Source organism: Quercus suber, unplaced genomic scaffold (assembly GCF_002906115.3).
Source record: "Quercus suber isolate HL8 unplaced genomic scaffold, Cork oak 2.0 scaffold_284, whole genome shotgun sequence".
Lineage (NCBI taxonomy): Eukaryota > Viridiplantae > Streptophyta > Magnoliopsida > Fagales > Fagaceae > Quercus > Quercus suber.
In genome coordinates this window covers 355,824-376,131 of record NW_027069740.1, presented here as the reverse complement: position 1 = coordinate 376,131, position 20,308 = coordinate 355,824, and the positions used below count along the sequence as shown (strand labels likewise).

General features: G+C 34.5%; 1 protein-coding gene across 2 annotated transcripts in view; it reads left to right on the top strand.

The window, feature by feature from the left end:
* Window positions 1-19,436, top strand: part of LOC112013833 (protein CASP) — a 23,552-nt gene extending 4,116 nt beyond the window's left edge. The window contains exons 3-19 of one of the 2 annotated variants that reach the window (XM_024046215.2): window positions 38-216; window positions 1,654-1,803; window positions 5,496-5,584; window positions 5,743-5,852; window positions 5,991-6,085; window positions 10,497-10,552; window positions 11,580-11,745; window positions 12,022-12,114; window positions 14,599-14,727; window positions 14,945-15,064; window positions 15,621-15,701; window positions 16,019-16,126; window positions 16,243-16,386; window positions 17,473-17,574; window positions 18,480-18,559; window positions 18,780-18,872; window positions 18,959-19,436. In XM_024046215.2, coding sequence (XP_023901983.2) covers window positions 38-216; window positions 1,654-1,803; window positions 5,496-5,584; window positions 5,743-5,852; window positions 5,991-6,085; window positions 10,497-10,552; window positions 11,580-11,745; window positions 12,022-12,114; window positions 14,599-14,727; window positions 14,945-15,064; window positions 15,621-15,701; window positions 16,019-16,126; window positions 16,243-16,386; window positions 17,473-17,574; window positions 18,480-18,559; window positions 18,780-18,872; window positions 18,959-19,019 — 1,856 coding nt within the window. In that variant the 3' untranslated portion in view covers window positions 19,020-19,436. Of the gene's footprint in view, window positions 1-37; window positions 217-1,653; window positions 1,804-2,379; window positions 2,576-4,415; window positions 4,566-5,495; window positions 5,585-5,742; window positions 5,853-5,990; window positions 6,086-10,496; window positions 10,553-11,579; window positions 11,746-12,021; window positions 12,115-14,598; window positions 14,728-14,944; window positions 15,065-15,620; window positions 15,702-16,018; window positions 16,127-16,242; window positions 16,387-17,472; window positions 17,575-18,479; window positions 18,560-18,779; window positions 18,873-18,958 lie in introns of those variants that run through there. The other variant, XM_065781942.1, reaches the window with a different exon arrangement.
* Window positions 19,437-20,308: the final 872 nt, after the last annotated feature.

The following is a 20,308-nucleotide window of genomic DNA, read 5'->3' as shown; positions in this document are numbered from 1 at the left end:
TGTTTTGGTGTTATATTTAAAACTGTTTTGATAACAGATTTCAAGAAAGCTTCAGCAGAAGAAAAGTTAAGTTTGTTTAACTCTTTACTTAAGGGATACCAAGAAGAAGTTAACAATCTCACCATGAGGGCAAAGTTTGGAGAAAATGCTTTTCTTGAAATTTATCAAAAACTTTATGAGGCTCCAGATCCTTATCCAGCTCTTGCTTCAATTGCTGTAAGTACCAGTGTGTTTCATTATTGTGTTGCATTAGAGCAAGTTTCAATGAGAGATTGCTTCTAAATTGTATATTAGTAAACATCTTTAATACTATTGTCTTTAAAGTAATAAGTAATGAGGGTAAAGCTATCACCAAGAAGAAGATAAGAAGAACAGAAAAGAAAAGAGTATTAGGCTAGAGCTACCTAAGGTTTCTCTATGATTGGATGGTGGCTAATAGTTTACACTCTTCCCCAAATTTGTTGGATTTTTTTGATCTTTTGAATTTTAGATGATAGTTTCCTTTTAGTTTGTTTCTCTTGTATTTACTTATTTATTAGTAAAGTTAAGGAGTCTTGAACCCTTGTTTCTCTTGTATACATCTGTGCTTGTATACATCTGTGTACTTATGCATCTTGCTGACAAATTGGCAAGAGTGAAACAATAGGATATTTTATTCTGTAGAGTATCCAATTAATGTTATCAAGCAGTCATTGCTAAGCAGTGTATTTAAGTGGATGGTGATTTTAGGCAACACTCCTTTCTTTTTTTGGATAGCTTGCGTTTTACTGTGATTTTTCTTTTTAGGACAGTGTTTTATTATGTATTCGCTTTGAATGATATATATTTTTAATTATATAAAAAAGGTACTAGGGTTGTGCTGCTTATTGCTCTTGAATGAATTTTATTAGTTATCAAAAAACTAAAAGAGGAGAGCCCTGAAGTACACTGAGTATGTACAGAAGTTCTCTTAAAAGATTCAAGCAAAGCACAACTGCTCAACAAAATCTAGAAAAGAAGCATGGATTACACATTCACTCACACAATGATCTAAGGAACAAAAATCTTAGATCAACTATAGAGAAAACAACATCATTCAAAGTGTGGTTATCCCCAGCCTTATTGATGTAATCGCCACAAACATCAAACAACCTTTGCTACCTATGCAACTTCTGTTGCATCTACCATTAAAACTTATATAGTTATATTAAATCTCTTCAAGCTTGTTGACTATGAACAAGTTCTTCATTAGGTATTTCAATTCCATGGTTTTAAGGTTTTCAAAAATTTCCAAACAATTGTTCTCTCTCTCTCTCTCTCTCTCTCTCTCTCTCTCTCTAATTATTTAGTTTGCAATAAGTAATAGTAGATTTGACTAGCTTATAAGCCAGTACAAAACCTAGGCCTCTGGTGTTAGATCTATAAGGCTTTAGCGCCTAGTTGAGGTTTTGCCATTCAAATGATGGCTCTATTCTTGAATTGTTTGACCCCTTGTACACACCCTGTGTACTAGGGTGTTCCTTTTTTGATATCAATAAACTTATTACTTATCAAAACAATGGCTCTATTCTTTGTCTATGTGCTAAAAGCCTCTGTGTGTGTACTATGCACACACAGTGTGTCTCTCTATGCCATCATTTTATTAGTAAATTCACATTTGTCTGCTGCATCCAGGACCAAGATATAAAACTGTCTGAACTAGAATCTGAGAATCGGAAAATGAAAGTTGAGCTTGAGGAATTCCGGACAGAGGCTACCCACTTAAAGAATCAGCAGGCAACAATACGAAGACTTGAAGAGCGCAACCGCCAGTTAGAGCAACAGGTTAGTAATGCTTACTATAATTACAGTAGTAGCATGAATAGTTTAGGTGGATTGGTGTTGTATGTGCAAAAGCAGTGTTGAAACTGTTTCACTTGCTAGTGAGTTGCACAGTTTCCCATATGTTGTGGTCTTTTGCATTTTCATTTTTCAGGATTCATTGAGGTAATGCCTAAAAGAGTAGTGGAATTACTTTTTGGGTGGAGGAACTAGTTTGGTAAACATGGTAGATCTTTTACTTGGAATTTAGCTGCCTCATGAATATGATTGGTTCAGTAGTTTGAAAATTTTTAATCCTCGAAGTTTAATAATTAAAGCTCTTGGTCCTTTACATAAAGATGGAAGAAAATAAAATTGTTAAGAACTTTAAAAGGGTGACATTTATATAATTTGCTTACAGAAAAGTAATGATAGACAGAAGGGTTAAGCAAAATAAGAGTGAAAAGTTGGTGCAGTTTGCTTCTTTTTCTTAGGGAGTGTTATTATCTTTTTATTTTTTTATCTTATTGTATAAAATTCTTAGTATCTTGCAGAAAAAAGGAAGTGCATGAAAAAAAATTGTTTTGGTGTTATATTTAAAACTGTTTTGATAACAGATTTCAAGAAAGCTTCAGCAGAAGAAAAGTTAAGTTTGTTTAACTCTTTACTTAAGGGATACCAAGAAGAAGTTAACAATCTCACCATGAGGGCAAAGTTTGGAGAAAATGCTTTTCTTGAAATTTATCAAAAACTTTATGAGGCTCCAGATCCTTATCCAGCTCTTGCTTCAATTGCTGTAAGTACCAGTGTGTTTCATTATTGTGTTGCATTAGAGCAAGTTTCAATGAGAGATTGCTTCTAAATTGTATATTAGTAAACATCTTTAATACTATTGTCTTTAAAGTAATAAGTAATGAGGGTAAAGCTATCACCAAGAAGAAGATAAGAAGAACAGAAAAGAAAAGAGTATTAGGCTAGAGCTACCTAAGGTTTCTCTATGATTGGATGGTGGCTAATAGTTTACACTCTTCCCCAAATTTGTTGGATTTTTTTGATCTTTTGAATTTTAGATGATAGTTTCCTTTTAGTTTGTTTCTCTTGTATTTACTTATTTATTAGTAAAGTTAAGGAGTCTTGAACCCTTGTTTCTCTTGTATACATCTGTGCTTGTATACATCTGTGTACTTATGCATCTTGCTGACAAATTGGCAAGAGTGAAACAATAGGATATTTTATTCTGTAGAGTATCCAATTAATGTTATCAAGCAGTCATTGCTAAGCAGTGTATTTAAGTGGATGGTGATTTTAGGCAACACTCCTTTCTTTTTTTGGATAGCTTGCGTTTTATTGTGATTTTTCTTTTTAGGACAGTGTTTTATTTTGTATTCGCTTTGAATGATATATATTTTTAATTATATAAAAAAGGTACTAGGGTTGTGCTGCTTATTTCTCTTGAATGAATTTTATTAGTTATCAAAAAACTAAAAGAGGAGAGCCCTGAAGTACACTGAGTATGTACAGAAGTTCTCTTAAAAGATTCAAGCAAAGCACAACTGCTCAACAAAATCTAGAAAAGAAGCATGGATTACACATTCACTCACACAATGATCTAAGGAACAAAAATCTTAGATCAACTATAGAGAAAACAACATCATTCAAAGTGTGGTTATCCCCAGCCTTATTGATGTAATCGCCGCAAACATCAAACAACCTTTGCTACCTATGCAACTTCTGTTGCATCTACCATTAAAACTTATATCTATACTACTATTTAAGAGGCTGCACTTGTTTGGACCGGATTTTTTTTGTTCTAAAATACCCCTACATCCCTATATTTAAGTAGAGACAAAACTAAAGGACAATCAAGTAAAAATACAACCCTAACTTCCACTAAAACAATGCCTAAAAATTAGGGTCACTTTTCTGTTGATTTTCAAATTAATTTATTCACTTATAAATTAGATTCTCAAAATAAAAATTATATATATAACTTCCACTAAAACAATGCCTAAAAATTAGGGTCACTCTCCTATTGATTTTCAAATTGATTTATCCACTAATAAATTAAATTCTCAAAATAAAAATTATTATATAAAATAGAAAAACATAGGTTTTTTTTGCTACTACCACTAAAAAAGAAGAAAGCCTCATTACACGCGCGAAGCGCGTGTGATGAGGCTAGTAGTTATATTAAATCTATTCAAGCTTGTTGAGTATGAACAAGTTCTTCATTAGGTATTTCAATTCCATGGTTTAAGGTTTTCAAAAATTTCCAAACAATTGTTCTCTCTCTCTCTCTCTAATTATTTTGTTTGCAATAAGTAATAGTAGATTTGACTAGCTTATAAGCCAGTACAAAACCTAGGCCTTTGGTGTTAGATCTATAAGGCTTTAGCGCCTAGTTGAGGTTTTGCCATTCAAACGATGGCTCTATTCTTGAATTGTTTGACCCCTTGTACACTCCCTGTGTACTAGGGTGTTCCTTTTTTGATATCAATGAACTTATTACTTATCAAAACAATGGCTCTATTCTTTGTCTATGTGCTAAAAGCTTCTCCGTGTGCACCATGCACACACAGTGTGTCTCTCTATGCCATCATTTTATTAGTAAATTCACATTTGTCTGCTGCATCCAGGACCAAGATATAAAACTGTCTGAACTAGAATCTGAGAATCGGAAAATGAAAGTTGAGCTTGAGGAATTCCGGACAGAGGCTACCCACTTAAAGAATCAGCAGGCAACAATACGAAGACTTGAAGAGCGCAACCGCCAGTTAGAGCAACAGGTTAGTAATGCTTACTATAATTACAGTAGTAGCACGAATAGTTTAGGTGGATTGGTGTTGTATGTGCAAAAGCAGTGTTGAAACTGTTTCACTTGCTAGTGAGTTGCACAGTTTCCCATATGTTGTGGTCTTTTGCATTTTCATTTTTCAGGATTCATTGAGGTAATGCCTAAAAGAGTAGTGGAATTACTTTTTGGGTGGAGGAACTAGTTTGGTAAACATGGTAGATCTTTTGCTTGGAATTTAGCTGCCTCATGAATATGATTGGTTCAGTAGTTTGAAAATTTTTAATCCTCGAAGTTTAATAATTAAAGCTCTTGGTCCTTTACATAAAGATGGAAGAAAATAAAATTGTTAAGAACTTTAAAAGGGTGACATTTATATAATTTGCTTACAGAAAAGTAATGATAGACAGAAGGGTTAAGCAAAATAAGAGTGAAAAGTTGGTGCAGTTTGCTTCTTTTTCTTAGGGAGTGTTATTATCTTTTTATTTTTTTATCTTATTGTATAAAATTCTTAGTATCTTGCAGAAAAAAGGAAGTGCATGAAAAAAAAATGTTTCATTTTATTTGTTTATTCCTGCCCACACATTGTGGGGTAGATGGAACATAGCATTTTTGCTTTTATGAACTCTTTATTAACTGCCAAGTAAGTTTTAAATGGGAACTGATAATTTTACTTTATAACTTTGATGTTTGAGCTTCTTATTTGTGTCATTGTAGTCCAATATGTCAATACTTTGAGGTGCTGGCTTTTGAGATTCTCATGGCCATTTCCTTTCTTTCCTCAAGTTCTATTGATTAAATGTGAATTCAAAACACAGAAAATGTGGTATGACTGATATATTGTTCCCATTTATATGAAATTATGTGTAATCGTCGGAATGATGGTTTTTCCTTTTAATATGTAAAAATTCTAATGTGTGTTCAGATGGAAGAAAAAGTAAAAGAAACTGTGGAGATGAAACAACGTAGCTTGGCAGAAGAGAACCAGAAGACCTTGGAAGTTTTAAAAGAAAGGTAACATCCTTTCTAGTAGCACTGCAAATTCTGTTATGGAGCTGAGGTCACTAGGCATATATATTATTTATTTCTGGACAGTTTGCTTTTGTGCATATAATGTCCTATTGAATTGTCACATTATTATGGCCCTGATTTATGATCCCTTCTTCACACAGGGAACAATCACTGCAAGATCAATTACGACAAGCTAAAGAAAGTGTTTCCACTATGCAGAAATTACACGAACTTGCACAAAGCCAGTTATTTGAACTCCGTGCACAATCAGGTGATACGCTAATTTTGATGGCATCTTCTTTTCTTTTTGTTGTCACAAGACACTCTGAATTGAACCTTTATGCCTCATCTTTCTGCCCAGCAAAGGTTATGTCTTTATATTATCTTATCTGCTGTTTAATAATTTCAGATGAAGACACTGCAGCAAAGCAATCAGAGCTCAGTCTATTGATGGATGAAGTCGAACGGGCTCAAACACGGCTTCTTAGTCTTGAGAGGGAGAAGGTGCATTTGCCGTATCCCTTGAGCCATATTTTTAAAAGTATCCAACTTACCTTAAATCCCTAATAATAAATCTTAATTGTACAATATTCATTTACTTAGCTGCTGACTGTCCATAAGGACAAAGTTTCTCTCTAAACTAGTTTAGAGAGAAACGCTCAAACTCTCACTAAAAAATTTAACATGGTTACATATTTTGAAAATCTAACCATTAAAAGTATCCAACTTACCTTAAATCCCTAATTATAAATCTTAATTGTACAATATTCATTTACTTAGCTGCTGACTGTCCATAAGGACAAAGTTTCTCTCTAAACTAGTTTAGAGAAAAACGCTCAAACTCTCACTAAAAAATTAACATGGTTACATATTTTGAAAATCTAACCATTGGATTGCATGTTCTTTAGGTTTTTATCATGCTTGTCAAATTTCATTCAAATGGATGTTCAAATCGGATGCTATTTACCATTCGATCCAATTTAAGACTACAAAAACTTTCTCTCACAAACACGCATAGGGCATGCAGGCAGCTGTGTCAATGCCATTCCCATGTCTGACACCGACACATTGCCTGTTTTGGACATTGACAGATCTAAACTGTCAATAGCTAGTTGGTATCTTTTAAGTTGGGAGTGTTCAACAGTGCTTTTCTCATCCCAAAGGGATATTATATTGTGAGTCGGTGTTGTATGTGCCGATGTAGCGAGGAAATGGTGGACCATCTTTTGATACATTATAGCGTGGCCTTTGAGTTGTGGAGTTTTGTTTTCAAATCCTTTGGGATTCAGTGGGTCTTATGGATAGAGGAATTGGGTTGGCAAGCATTCATTAGATAATTGGAATCCTGTTCCTTTATGTTTGATGTGGACCTTATGGAGGGAAAGAAACTAGTGCACTTTTGAAGATTTGGAAAGCACGGGGAGTCAATTGCTATCAACTTTTACTAGTTCATTATATGCGTGGTCCCATGGATGGGGATTTACTAATAGTGGTTCCATTGTGTTAATTCACAGATGAGACCAAATTCTTAAGTTCCATGAACCCTCTCATACGTGGTTTTGGGTTGTTCATCTGCTGTGAATTGGAAGATTCTGTGGCCTTCCACCAAATTTCAATACTAGTAAGCAGCCTCATTGCTTCCTTTTCATACCTTCTAAAAGAGACCCAAAAATTTATTGAATCCCTTAAACCTATTCATTACCCAATTTGAAGGTTGAGTTCTCTAACTACCTCGCCTCACTACCCTAATAGATGTTCAATGGGATGGCTTCAAGAGCTTCCTAACTATCTTCCTCTTGCTTAGAGGTAGCCTCTAGACACATTTGGGTATGTTTATACAATTCTTTCCTCCAGTTCGACATCTACATTAGAAAAAATTGTACCTAAAGGTGGACTATCATTCATCTAACCCAATAGTTCCTCAACATTCTTGTGCTTAGTAGCATTTCTCTATCTTTCCTTACATGGGATATTGCCAAGGACAACCCAAGAAATATCTAGGTCTAACACGGGTCCGATCAGACATGCTAAAACTTTGGGCACTAGGAAGTGACTAATCTCGACTAGTTCCCCCACCCTCCCCCCCCATGCAATGAATATCTTGATTGATTTTTCATCTTCTTCAGCATGTTGCTCCATTTACATCCTTGTCACCATCTCCGTCTTTCCCCTTTTGGCGTCTCTAGTTTACCCCTCTTCCCCCATCATCTTGAATGGGTAAACAAACAAACAATATTCTATTGGGTCCTTGCAAGGGTCTTTGTCCCTTTTTGGGTTCTCGGGTTCTCAGTGCAGCCCAATATCATGTTGTTGGAGCACTATTCTACCTTTGGACCAAACATGAATCATGGGCCCATAATGAAACCTGAGTCAGGCCCCATAGAGACTTGTTTGGCTGCCTAAACACTGCGTTTAATTTTTTGTTTGATTATATGTGGTCCACTTCTAGATCCTATTTCTAATTCCTTCCATGCACGAGCCCTATTCTCCCATTTTCCAAAATTGTCACCCCAAGAGATCTCACATCAATGTGTGTAAAATAGGTATATGGTGTCAAATTTGCACATTCAAGCTCAAAATTTCCCACATCAATCAATCTAAAAGTGTGTGAAATACATTGTTGCTATAGTAACTGTGTAAATATATATGGTTATTGTAGCTGTGTATTTCAATATTTTATTAATTTCCTTTACTTTTGTATTGCTTTCACGTTTCACTCTTCTTTTCTTTCTCAGCAAACCGACATCTCTCCTTCACTTCTCCCTCATCTTACTACTTGTTCCATTTCAGCTCTCACTCAGCTTTGACCATTTGCTGATTCTCTTCACCACGTAGCAAGAATGTGATCGGCTTGGAGGCTTTGTATTCCAATGAGACCTAGAGCGTGGATTGGCTTGGAGCTGATGCAGTTCTTGGGTTTGCAAGGGAGCTGAAGCGTCTTCCTCCACCCTGTTAGGTCGTCAATCATCCTCCTCCACGGTCTTTGCGAGGGAGCTGAAGTGATTCTTGGGTTTGATTTGGAGATTGATGAGGCTGGGGTTGATTTTTGGGTTTGATTTGGAGGTGGAGGAGGATTTTGGGTTTGATTTTTGGGTTCATCATCCAAATTTTGAAATGTTTGTGTTGGGGCTTGGATGATTTGGGCAATGCAGATATGAGATGTTGTGAACTGCTGCACAGGTGGTTCATAAGGATTGTTTAGTCTTGATTGTGGTTTTCTGGAGACTACTGCCAAAACCAAGTTTTGTAAGCTGGCGTTGCTGCTGAATTCAGATAAGGTTTGCCCATTGATGAGGGTTTTTTTTTTTTCTGGGTTTGATTTCATAGTGGATTTTGAGGTGAATATCTGTTTGTTTGCTGAGAAAACAAAGGATAGTTAATGAAAAAAATGACAAATATAACAACAAAAAATGAATGAAAAATTATTATTTAAGTAAAATAGAATGTAGAATGGATATTCTGACGAGTGTTTTGGAAAAGTGGTTATATAAAATAAAAAAAGTAGGTCCTTATTCTAAAATAGTTAAATAGACAATTTTTTGCATGAACTTATGTGAATGCTCTAAGGTTCAAATTTTCTGCTTCTCTCATCTATTACAATTCTCGTCTCAACAATTATATATGAGGAATTTTCGGTCCTTAATTCGCATGTCTACTTTTCGATTCCCTTTCCTTTCTAGGCTTCATCATAAGTTCTCACAAGTCCACCCCTCCCCTTTCAACACCACCACAAACGACAGGTTGTTTTCCCTTGTGATGGTTTTCCGGTATTGAGGTTCAGTGGGTGCTCTCTTCTCAACCTCTACCTGGTTTCTATGGAGTCATGTGGCTTGAAAGCCCTTTGCACCTCCTGCTTGAAGCCTTTCCACCCACCATTCTATTTTTGCTTTCCTTTCTAAACGTTAATAACTCCAAGGACTGGCCTTTTACCGTTGGGTCTTTGCCAGATCATCAGGGCCTTGCCTTCCTCCCTCATCCTTCTAATGATGTCGACATGGTGGTACACACTACAAAGTTCCGTTACTTGCTCCAGTAGCTACCTTGCTCCTGCTTGACCCAAGAACACCAATTAAATGAAGCCTCTTCAACTTACATACATACGTAATCGGAATATTTTGGTTGTTTCCTCTAACACTACTTCAATGTCTTTAGTTTCTACCCAAAAGAACCTCAACACTGCCATGTTGTTTGGCTAAGCATGAATAAAATCTGTTTGACTACTGCCTCTCCGCCTTGGGGACCCCCTACATTTGCTGTTGAGACAACTGGTGGAGTTGCTGGTTCCCTAGATGGAGGATACTCTTTACGTCGCACAATGTTGGCTAGTGGACAAACCCCAACAAAGAGCCTTGGCGCAACTTTTCTCACTACTTTTGTTTTTTTGATAAGTAGAATTATTTATTAAAAAAAAAAAAAGATTACTTCATGTTCACAATGATGAACACAGAGCGTCTAAAAGATTACAAAGAAATTATATAGGAAAATGAAGGGAGTCTTGGAACTCCAAAATAGAATGAAAATGAGTAAAACCCCAAGTGTGAGACCAATGAAACAAGGTATGAAACAACAAGGACTTCAAATGATCAAGAGTCGCACCATATCTTTAAGGGTGCAGCTATTCCTTTCCTTCCACACCATCCGCATCAAACATAGCAGAGTAAGATTCCGAACATTGGAATGGTGCCTCCCAAACTAATTTCGCTATCCACATAATATATCTGTCACTGTCGACTAGATTACCAACTAAACCCCAAATATCAAAAAATATTTCACTCCACAAGACATAGGCAGTATCACAATGAAGCAATAGGTGGTCCACGGTTTCTCCATGACACCAACGTATACAGCACCAATCAACTAATGGTCATTCATTCTGCTGATCTACATGCCTTTTTTTTTTTTTTTTGATTTACAGGGACTTCTTCGTTCTCAATTACAGACTGCAAATGAAGATGCTGGAAGTAAGAAGAGGTGAGGTACTTCGGTACCACAATTTTTACTTTTGTATCCACCCACACTATGACTCTAGGTTCACTTGAATAACAATGGATAGCATTGTTATGAAAATATAATGAGTTAAAGCATACATGCCCGCTAGAGGAAAACTGGGAAGAATTTTTATACTTATTACTACATAACAATGTGAATGTTTGATGTAGCGCATTTGGTGGGAACACAATGCTCGAAGTTTTGAGGACTATGAATGAATGATTCCTGAGCTTAAGCTCTTTTTTTTTTTCTCTTCAAAACTTTGTTGGATTGGATTTTAGCTTTAGGCTCTTTGTGTAATCTTTTGGATGTGCTTGATCTTTCTCTTTAAAACTTGTGCCTATCTATAACTTCTTGAACTTTGGTTATAGAGTTCTAATTAGAGAAAATTATATTAATAATTTAATGTACTCATAATGCGCAGCATTTCATAAGGAGGAAAAACAATATATATATATATATATACATTCACTTACACACACACACACACATATATATAGAAAAAGGGAGAGGGTGTCCAGTTGACATAACCATGGTTTGTATGACATAACTTTTATTAAATTAGTGTATGATTTTGGGTTTTCTTTTCTTTTCTTTATTTATATTTATTTTTTTGGTTCATTAAGTATCACTAAGCTTGCACGGTTGCACCTGTTCCACCCCTAGGCTAAAGGTGTATCATATATTCACCAGTATCTTTTTTCTAAAGAAGAATAACTGTTGAAACATTGAAATAATCTTTACATCTTCACAGAGCTAGCTTCCTTGTGACATGTTTGTGGCCATTATTTTTGTCCCTGCCTTAAGATTTTACCTGGCTTTCTGTCCAACAATACGGATGGGTGTAAAAAATTTGTTGGATGTGCCTATTTATGATATCTTTTTCCTCCAACAATTGTTTCCTCCATTATTAATATGTTCATCTTTCTGAATTTTTCATATCATTTTGCTGTTTTTTCCCCTTTTCTGTTTAATGTTTTTAGTGTACTATTGGTTATTGCGATTGCAGTGATAATTTAGATTCAAATAGCATCCTTGAGAATTCTTTGAATGCTAAAGAGAAAATAATCTCTGAACTGAACCGGGAGCTTCACAATATTGAAACAACCTTATCAAATGAGCAAGAAGAACACATGAAAGACATTAAGAAATTGAAAGTGCTGCTCAATGAAAAGGTATGCCACCTTGTTTTTCTATTGCTCATTCAATGTTAATAGTTAATCATGTTTAGGAATAACTGAAGTTATTGTTCTCCTCTACCATTCATTGGGAATTCTGTTGCTAAGACCATAAATGCTGAAATAAATTCAAATCTTGGTTATACTATCGCCTCATCTGATATCGTTCACATTTTGTTAGTGCTTGCTGTATCTCTGTTGATTATATTGTTTCGTTCCTGGCTCCATCTATAGATATATCTTAGCTCCTTTTGCCTTTTCTTATTAATTCAGGAAGTTGCTATTGAAGAGATGAAGAAAGAGCTTCAGGCAAGGCCAACAGAAAAAATGGTTGATGAATTGCGTAAACAGTTAAAACTTATGCAGGTAGTTTGGTTCCTTCCCTGTTACTAAACAGCAGGGTCCCCTTATCAATTTCAGCTTTTACCAAATGTTATGAAATTTTTTAATAAGTGATTCATATCTTTTGAAGTTGTATTGATGATGCTGCATGAAAATTTTCAAGTTGCATTAGCCTAAATTTTCAAATAAAAAACATTATTTAGCATTTGGTTACTCTTTTAGGTTGTGTTTGGTAATACCAAATTAATCATTCTCACAGATTTCTAGGCGCAAAATGCATTTTGGAGAAATTTGAGGTGTTTGTTATGACCATTAGGTGTTTGGTATGACCATTAATCTCACATTCTAGAGCAAAAGTCAAAAAATCTTGACATTCTCATTTTAACTAAAGTAAGTGGGACCCACCACTGACACTCACAATGACTATTTCTCTATCTGTTTCTCTTTCTTTTTCGTTTCTATATACATTGTTTTCTCTGCAAATTCACAGCAACAACCACCAAAATCACAACAAAAAAATCTAAAATCGCAACACCAAAAACAAAAATCCCCAAAATCACAAGGAAAAAAAAAATCTCAATCACAACACCAAAATAATAATAAAATAAAAACCAAAATCACACTTCCTATGTCGCCACTGCTGAGGCGGTGGATGAAGTAGAGGTCATCAAGGCCGAGCAGAGTATGGGTGGTTGCCATTGCATCCCAACATGGGTTGTAGAAGGGTGCAATAAAAGAGAAGCAGGAAATAAACCAGCTCCTGCTTGGCAGGAAAATAATGGGTCATTATGAAAATAACAATATTTTAGAGAGAGAAAGAGAGGGCAGAAAATATCTTATAGAGAGAGAAATGGTGAGAGAGGAAAGTAGGGGGAGAGAAAAAAAAGACTAGTGAGAGGAGAAAAAAAGTGAGGAAGATAATAGCACCTGTCAATTTGCGAAAATTGAAAGAAAAAGTGAATCTAGAAGCTTCAATTGTAGTTGAATTGGAGGATTAGTTAGTGGAGTTTTTGAAAGGGAAATAAGGGAAAAAGAGAAATGGGAGGGGGGGTGAACATGTGCTAAAGAAAGAAATGGGAGGGTGGTGGAAGAAAGTGTGATATGGGGAAAAAAGAAGGGGACGGGAAGTGAACGCGTGGGGGGGGGGAAATTTGGAGGAAAAATAAAAGTGGTAGTGACGATTAAAACTTGAGGGAAAAAAGATAGAAATGAGGTAGGGAAAAAAAATTAATTTTTTAAAGGGAAAAACACACACACACACATATATATAAGAAGCCATTATTATTATTTTTTTACTTTATTCATCCTAATAAAAAATTATTAAATGTACCAAAAAATGCATTTTACACTTTTCCAAACCAAACACAATCCCATTCTGCATAATTACTTTTTAGTAGAAGGTTTAGCAGTATACCAAATGCAATTTTCGAAAGAAATACTTTTTTTGCCACTTTACATTCTGCAAAATGCTCTGCTGGAATGCATTCCACCCAGCAGTTGTTCCAAACACTACCTTAATGAAGTTGTGTATATCATGTTTAATGAGGCCTAGAAGAAGGATCTCACTAATAAGATGCTTTTCTGGTCCTGCAACCATACTTCACTGTGAGTCTGTGACTACTATTTAAACCATCTTTTTTTTTTTTTTTTTTGGGATAAATAACGTAAGAATATTATTAATAATAAAAAGATTGTCAAGCCGAGTACATTGGGGATGTACTATGGGGAGGCACAAATCAAGAAACAAAAGAACAACGGTCAAGAAAAATGAGAAAAAACCACACTCCATTCAAAGAGTGTGTAGGAAGAAAGACTTAATTTCCAGCAAAGAGCGTTCGCAACCCTCAAAGCTTCTAGCATTCTTTTCACACCAAATGCACCAAATCAAGCAATGAGGCACTAATTTCCAAACATCAATGTGATGATGTCACGCAAACTTTCCTTACCAAGCCTCAAACAACTCAAGAACAGTATAAGGCATAACCCATTGAATACCAAACAAGCAGAAAACCAAAAACCACAACTCCCAAGCTATGGAGCAATGAAGTAAAAGATGATCCACCGACTCCCCACACCTCTTACACATATAGCACCAGTCAAGTACTATCACTCGTCTTTTACGAAGGTTGTCTGTTGTTAAGATCTTACCTAAGGAAGCAGACCAAGAAAAGAAAGCTACCCTTGGAGGAACCTTCGATTGCCATATCATTTGTGTCACTAGATGGCCCAATATTATAATATGCTCATCAACAGAGTGCTCTGTTGTTGGATATTTTTATGTGATATGTAGAACTTTTTCTGTGCTTGCTGTTACAAGTTCCACTTTAAGTTATGCAACATCAATACATTCCCATTTCAGCCTCCTGATTGTTATAGAGTAGCATGTTTTTGTGTGTGTTTTCTTCCTACGGTGTCCACTGTACTTTACATGCATCTTTCTTGTGCTTCTTTGAAGCCTGACAGTACTTCGGTGCTTATCTGTCTAACATTACACCATTATATGTATAGGTACTGATTTATAATTCAATTGAGGCTGAAGATTGGGACGCAGCTACAGGTGGGGAAGAGATGAGCAAAATGGAGCATCTTCTTCTTGACAAGAACCGGAAAATGGAACATGAGCTCACACAGTTGAAGGTGTGAATTCTCCTTGTCCTGCTATTCCAAGCTATTCCAAGAACAAAATAGAAATTAGTGTGGTGGGGATGAAAAAGAATACCTGTACATACAAATAGCACCAGCGTATTATGCAGTAGACACTGCACAGAAAAAATTACCAAAAATATCTTCTAGACTTATAATACCGTGTTTAATACTTATTTTTATAATTTTTACACCTTTCCACCACTTGCAGGTCAAACTAAATGACAAAACAGCTTTGCTGGAAGCAGCCGAAAGCAAGACAGAAGAACTTAAAGCTAAGGTCAATGAACAGCAAAAGTTGATACAAAAGTTAGAAGATGACATATTGAAGGTTTGCATCTACAACTTCTTCTGAAAGTCTATGAATTGACTACTGGCTGCCAGATTTGCCTCTTAAGTGATATCCAGGTTTATGAATAGTCAGACCTGCATATTGGGCATCAAAATATCAATTTATGCAGCATGTAGTTTGTTAAAGATTCTGGTCAGTGATATTTAGAGTCATAATATTATTAATTAGAGCCAAGAGCATTGTAGCTCAATTGGCACTTTTGGGTGTTCCAATGGAGACGTCTAGGTTTCAAATCCTCTCTCTTCCAACTATTGAATAATCCAAAACTAATATTATTAATTAGGATGCATAAATAGGTAAATAATTAAATGTCAGTTTTTTACTCAGAAAAAACTTGCATAGCCAGCATACCTATAAAGTTGTATTTTTTATGCGAATGTAAGCTATTTTGTTTATTTGCTTAGCAATCTCAGTTAACTTGTTACCTAACTTGTTAGCCTGTCTCTTAGAATTAAAAAACTTATAGAAGTTTAATTGTTGATCATTTTTGTGTTTCACCTTCTTATGCATTCTGATTCTTTACCTTCTAATGCAGGGCTATAGTTCCAAAGATAGAAAAGGCAATCTGTTTGATGACTGGGATCTTTCAGAGGCCCGGGGTTCTGAGCTCTCTGAGGTACTTGTCTCTCTTTTTTTCTACCCCTCATTTTTGACTTCACACAATATAGCGACCAAAAATACAGAGTTGGTATTTTCTTGAACAAGTAATGAATTTATTGGGGGGGGAAAAAAAACTTTGTGGATAGGGGTATACAAGAAGTCGTTTTTAAAGGGCAAGAAGGCTAAAAATAAAGAACAACATATGCTGCTATTAGTTTGCTGTTGGTATGATTTAATCAATGCCTAATTCTTCCTGGCTAGATTAAGGTTTCAATATGCTGTTCCTTTCTACCCCATGATTTCTCTTATTCATGTTGGCCTTTTCTGTATCAGAATGCAGATCAAAAACATATTTCCTCAGATCAAGATCAGAGTTCAATGCTTAAGGTGATTTGTAATCAGCGGGATCGGTTTAGGGCACGTTTGGGAGAGACAGAAGAGGTATTATGTTCTTTCGAAAATATTCAGTTTTGGCTTCCTATCCTTATTTGTAAATATTATATTGACATTGTTAGATTAGAGTTTAAATTTGTGATTTTGCTTTTCAATTGCACTAGGAAATACGGCATTTGAAGGAGAAGATTGGGCTACTGACAGTAGAGCTAGAAAAGACGAAAGCTGATAATGTCAAACTCTATGGAAAGATTCGTTATGTCCAGGATTACAACCATGAAAGAGTAGTCTCTAGAGGATCAAAGAAGGTGCTTGATTGTAACTTCCCTGATTATTGTACATATCGAACCAATCTGAACTGACTGGTTGGACTGGTGAACTAGTAACCTAGTGCCTAGGCCAGTCTTAGTCCTAAATTATATTGTTAAAGTTTATGACTTGTCAAACCTGGTGGGTTCCTTTGGGCTTGCACAATCTGACAGGGTTTGTTAAACCGTCCTGGTTTTTTCGGATGCTCCAAATTATATATCTGCCTAATTTTTTTTTTTAAATAAATAAATAAATATATATATATATATATGTTTTTTAACAAAAGAAAAATGCTATATTAAGGAAATGAATCTAGGAATACAATATTTTTTTTTTTTTAAATAAATAAATAAATATATATATATATATATGTTTTTTAACAAAAGAAAAATGCTATATTAAGGAAATGAATCTAGGAATACAATATCTTCTAAGATTTATTTGTGATTCTTTCTGAAAATGTATCTCTTAATTTATATAAAATTACTATGAAGGAAAATCATACAAATTTGAAATATATTAAATTATTATCATTCCATTTTTTTTTTCTATATTTTTTCTTTTTACATATTTTTCCCTTTAAATAAATTCATTCTATTTCAATTTCATTGAAGTACTTGATATATGCTGAATATATCTTTTATGAGTGTATCTCTTAATTTGTTTTGTTGGTAAGTTCATACGCAATCTTCTTTATGACTTATTATGTGTGTTTGTACATTGACTCCATACATATGTTATAATTTTGGATTTGGTCAAAAAATAATATTGCTAAGCGCTTTCTATGTTTGTCATGCATAAAAAGGCTCAATAATTAATATTGTATTAAGTCAGTCATAATTTGCTCATATGTTAAATTGATTCATAAAGTTTTCAACATTTTTTTTCCTTTTTTATTAGTATTCTTAATTTTTAATTGACCATGAGGTTTGATTGTTAATTCTCTAGTTGAATTGGCATTTGAGTGAACTAAAGCCTGCAGTTGCTCAAAGTAGTCCGGATTTAATAACTAAAATATGGTCCTCTCTTGAAGCTTATTTTATTTAAAATTTTTTTTTTTTTTAATCTAAATTGTCATTTTTCAGCAAGCCGAAGATCTTGAAGGTGGTTTTACCTCAGATGTTGAATCTAAGTACAAGAAGATATATGAGGATGATATAAATCCATTTGCAGCATTCTCAAAAAAGGTTGTTATTCTTGAGCTTCTTTGATGAATTTGTATATTTTCTTTATATGCCCCTTTCTTTAGTTAGGCATTATATCAGATTTGAGGCCTTCCAAGATTTTGCTTTCTTCCATTTTGAAGTTGTGATAACTGATAATTACAAACTTAGTGTCCGTTTGGTATGATTAATTTTGCCAACTTATTTTTGCTACTATTCATAGATCTCATTACACTTTTTGGTATTATTCATGGGTTCCATTATACTATTTCAACTAACTGTTACTTTTATTTACAGTAATTTCAACAAAAAGTTTTCAATTTTAACAAAATATGAAACTTTTTTAGTCTCGAAAGATGTTAATAATTTATTATCATCCAATACTGAAAGTTGATACTTCTTTGGATTCCCAAGGACTCCAAATGATTGTGGATTATCATATGCTAAGCCTGGTTAATTCCATCTATAAATATCAAATTTCATCAACAACAAAACCAGAACTTTATTCAAAGCTCATTTACATTCTTCTACTTTGGAGGTTGATCTTCATAATTAGATTGGCCACTGGAAAAATATTTGCCCAGAAATTATAGGTCAATATTTCTGAAGCTGCTTATTACTTTGGTGAAAAAGTTGATGCATTATCTAATTGCAAACCTACCAAATATGTAATACTTATGAGGAGTGAAAGGATAACAGATCTAGTCAATGACAGCAGGAGAAACCACCTTCTGTTAGTTTGGTAGACATTGCCAACAGTATTGGGTTACTTTGTACTGATAGCATTAATCTTCAGTTGCTAAATATGCATCCCCAGATTTCTATTCTGCAGCATAACCATTTGTCTGCCCTCCTGTGGGTATGTATTTCTTGAGTGCTAATATTTGTTATAAATCATGTACTAACTTAATTTGTTGACTTGTAATTAGGAAAGGGATCAAAGGTACAAGGAGTTGGGTTTCAGGGATAGAATCACACTTAGCAGCGGACGTTTTCTTCTTGGCAATAAGTATGATTCTGTTGTCTGTATTCTAAATTTTGAATTTCTTAATGTGTGCAACCTCTGCTTGTGGAATATTATTTTTTATTTTCTTGATCACTAGATGTGAAAGACAAGAAATAATTCGTGTTGAGTGACACTAAGAAACTGCTCTTATGTTTCTTCCTAATTGGTTCCAACTTTTTCCTCTGTAGTGTATGTGAAATATAATAAGAGATAACTCTTGCAGGTATGCTCGAACTTTTGCATTTTTCTACACCATTGGGTTGCATATCCTGGTGTTCACCTGTCTCTACCGCATGTCAGCTTTGAGTTATCTTAGGTAACCATCAGTCATATGCGTTATTTCCTCTTTCTTTCATTCTTGTTTATTAAATCTTCAACATATTCTTTTTTTTTTTTTTTCAGAAATGGCCCTGAGGAATCTCTTACTGGAGATAAAATTTTGAACCTTCCACATGCGACGTAGTGTCACACCAACACCTGTTCTCTACTGATATCACTTATGTGACAAGAGAAGATACGGTTGACATTATGGAAAGAGATGTCTTATACCATGTATATATAACAAAATCTGGTGCAAAGTTTACTTGCCAATTTGATGGTGCAACAAATATTGTAAATTCTTTTATTCTTGCTTTGTTATTGAGGAAGCTACTAGTGGATTTGGCAGAGATAGTTGGTGTGCTGATAATCTTAATCGGGCACATCTTGACTATTTTTATTGGCTACTTGCAGGACTCTGTGCAGTTGCATTCACTGCCTACTTGCATTTTGCAAAATCTTATATTTATAATAGACAAAGTACAATTTAAGTACAATATATAAGTAAATTGTTGTAAACGATGAAAAATTATTAAGTGCTCAAGAGTACAAAGATGTGGTATTCCCTTCTTTCACATAAATGGTAAATTTCACCATAAATTTAATTAACCTCATCACACACGCTATGCAGGTGCTAAGAGGCTTTTTTTTTTTTTTTAATCTTAATTTGGGGATTATATATTTATATAGTGAATTTTATGCGTTCGTCAATCACAAAAATAAACAGACACGAGTGTGATATTTTTGATAAAGAAATGAGTGTGATATTTTGATGAGACTTAAGTACAAAATAAATAGATACCAAAATAACATTAAAGTCATTATTATTTGGTGTGTGGGTGGATTCATTTTTCTTCTTTGTTTATTATACACCATAACATATACACCTTATATATTTCCTTAAAATAATGTATTTAACAAATTTGGTCACATGGTATTGTATTTATAATAACATGCATTAATTTGTCCTGAAATTACACGCTATGAGTTAATTGCACAAAATTAATAAGTTAATAGCATAAAGTAAAATTTAAAAAAAAAAAAAAAAAGAGTTAAGAACGATGGAAAATTTATGAAGCTATATCTTTTTCTACAATGGGAAGGAGAAAAACAGGAAAATCCTCTTATGGCTCTAACCATTTGGCTGCTTAGCAATACTTGCTAACATTTGTACACTATTACACTTTTTAGGAATAGCATGGAACGAACATAGGAATGGCATCAGAGCGAGCATGGGCAATGGCGAAGCTAGGGGGACCATGGCTAAAACAGACGCTCTTCACTATGAAATTTCTAGAGAATGTACTTGTACAATACAAAGAGTCACCAAAAACACCTTCGAGATAGGGGTATCTGTTTTATAGGGGCATCTCTTGGCATGAAGACTTAATAAGTTCTTGATTCCATGTACGAGTTGGCTTATGAATAAGCTCT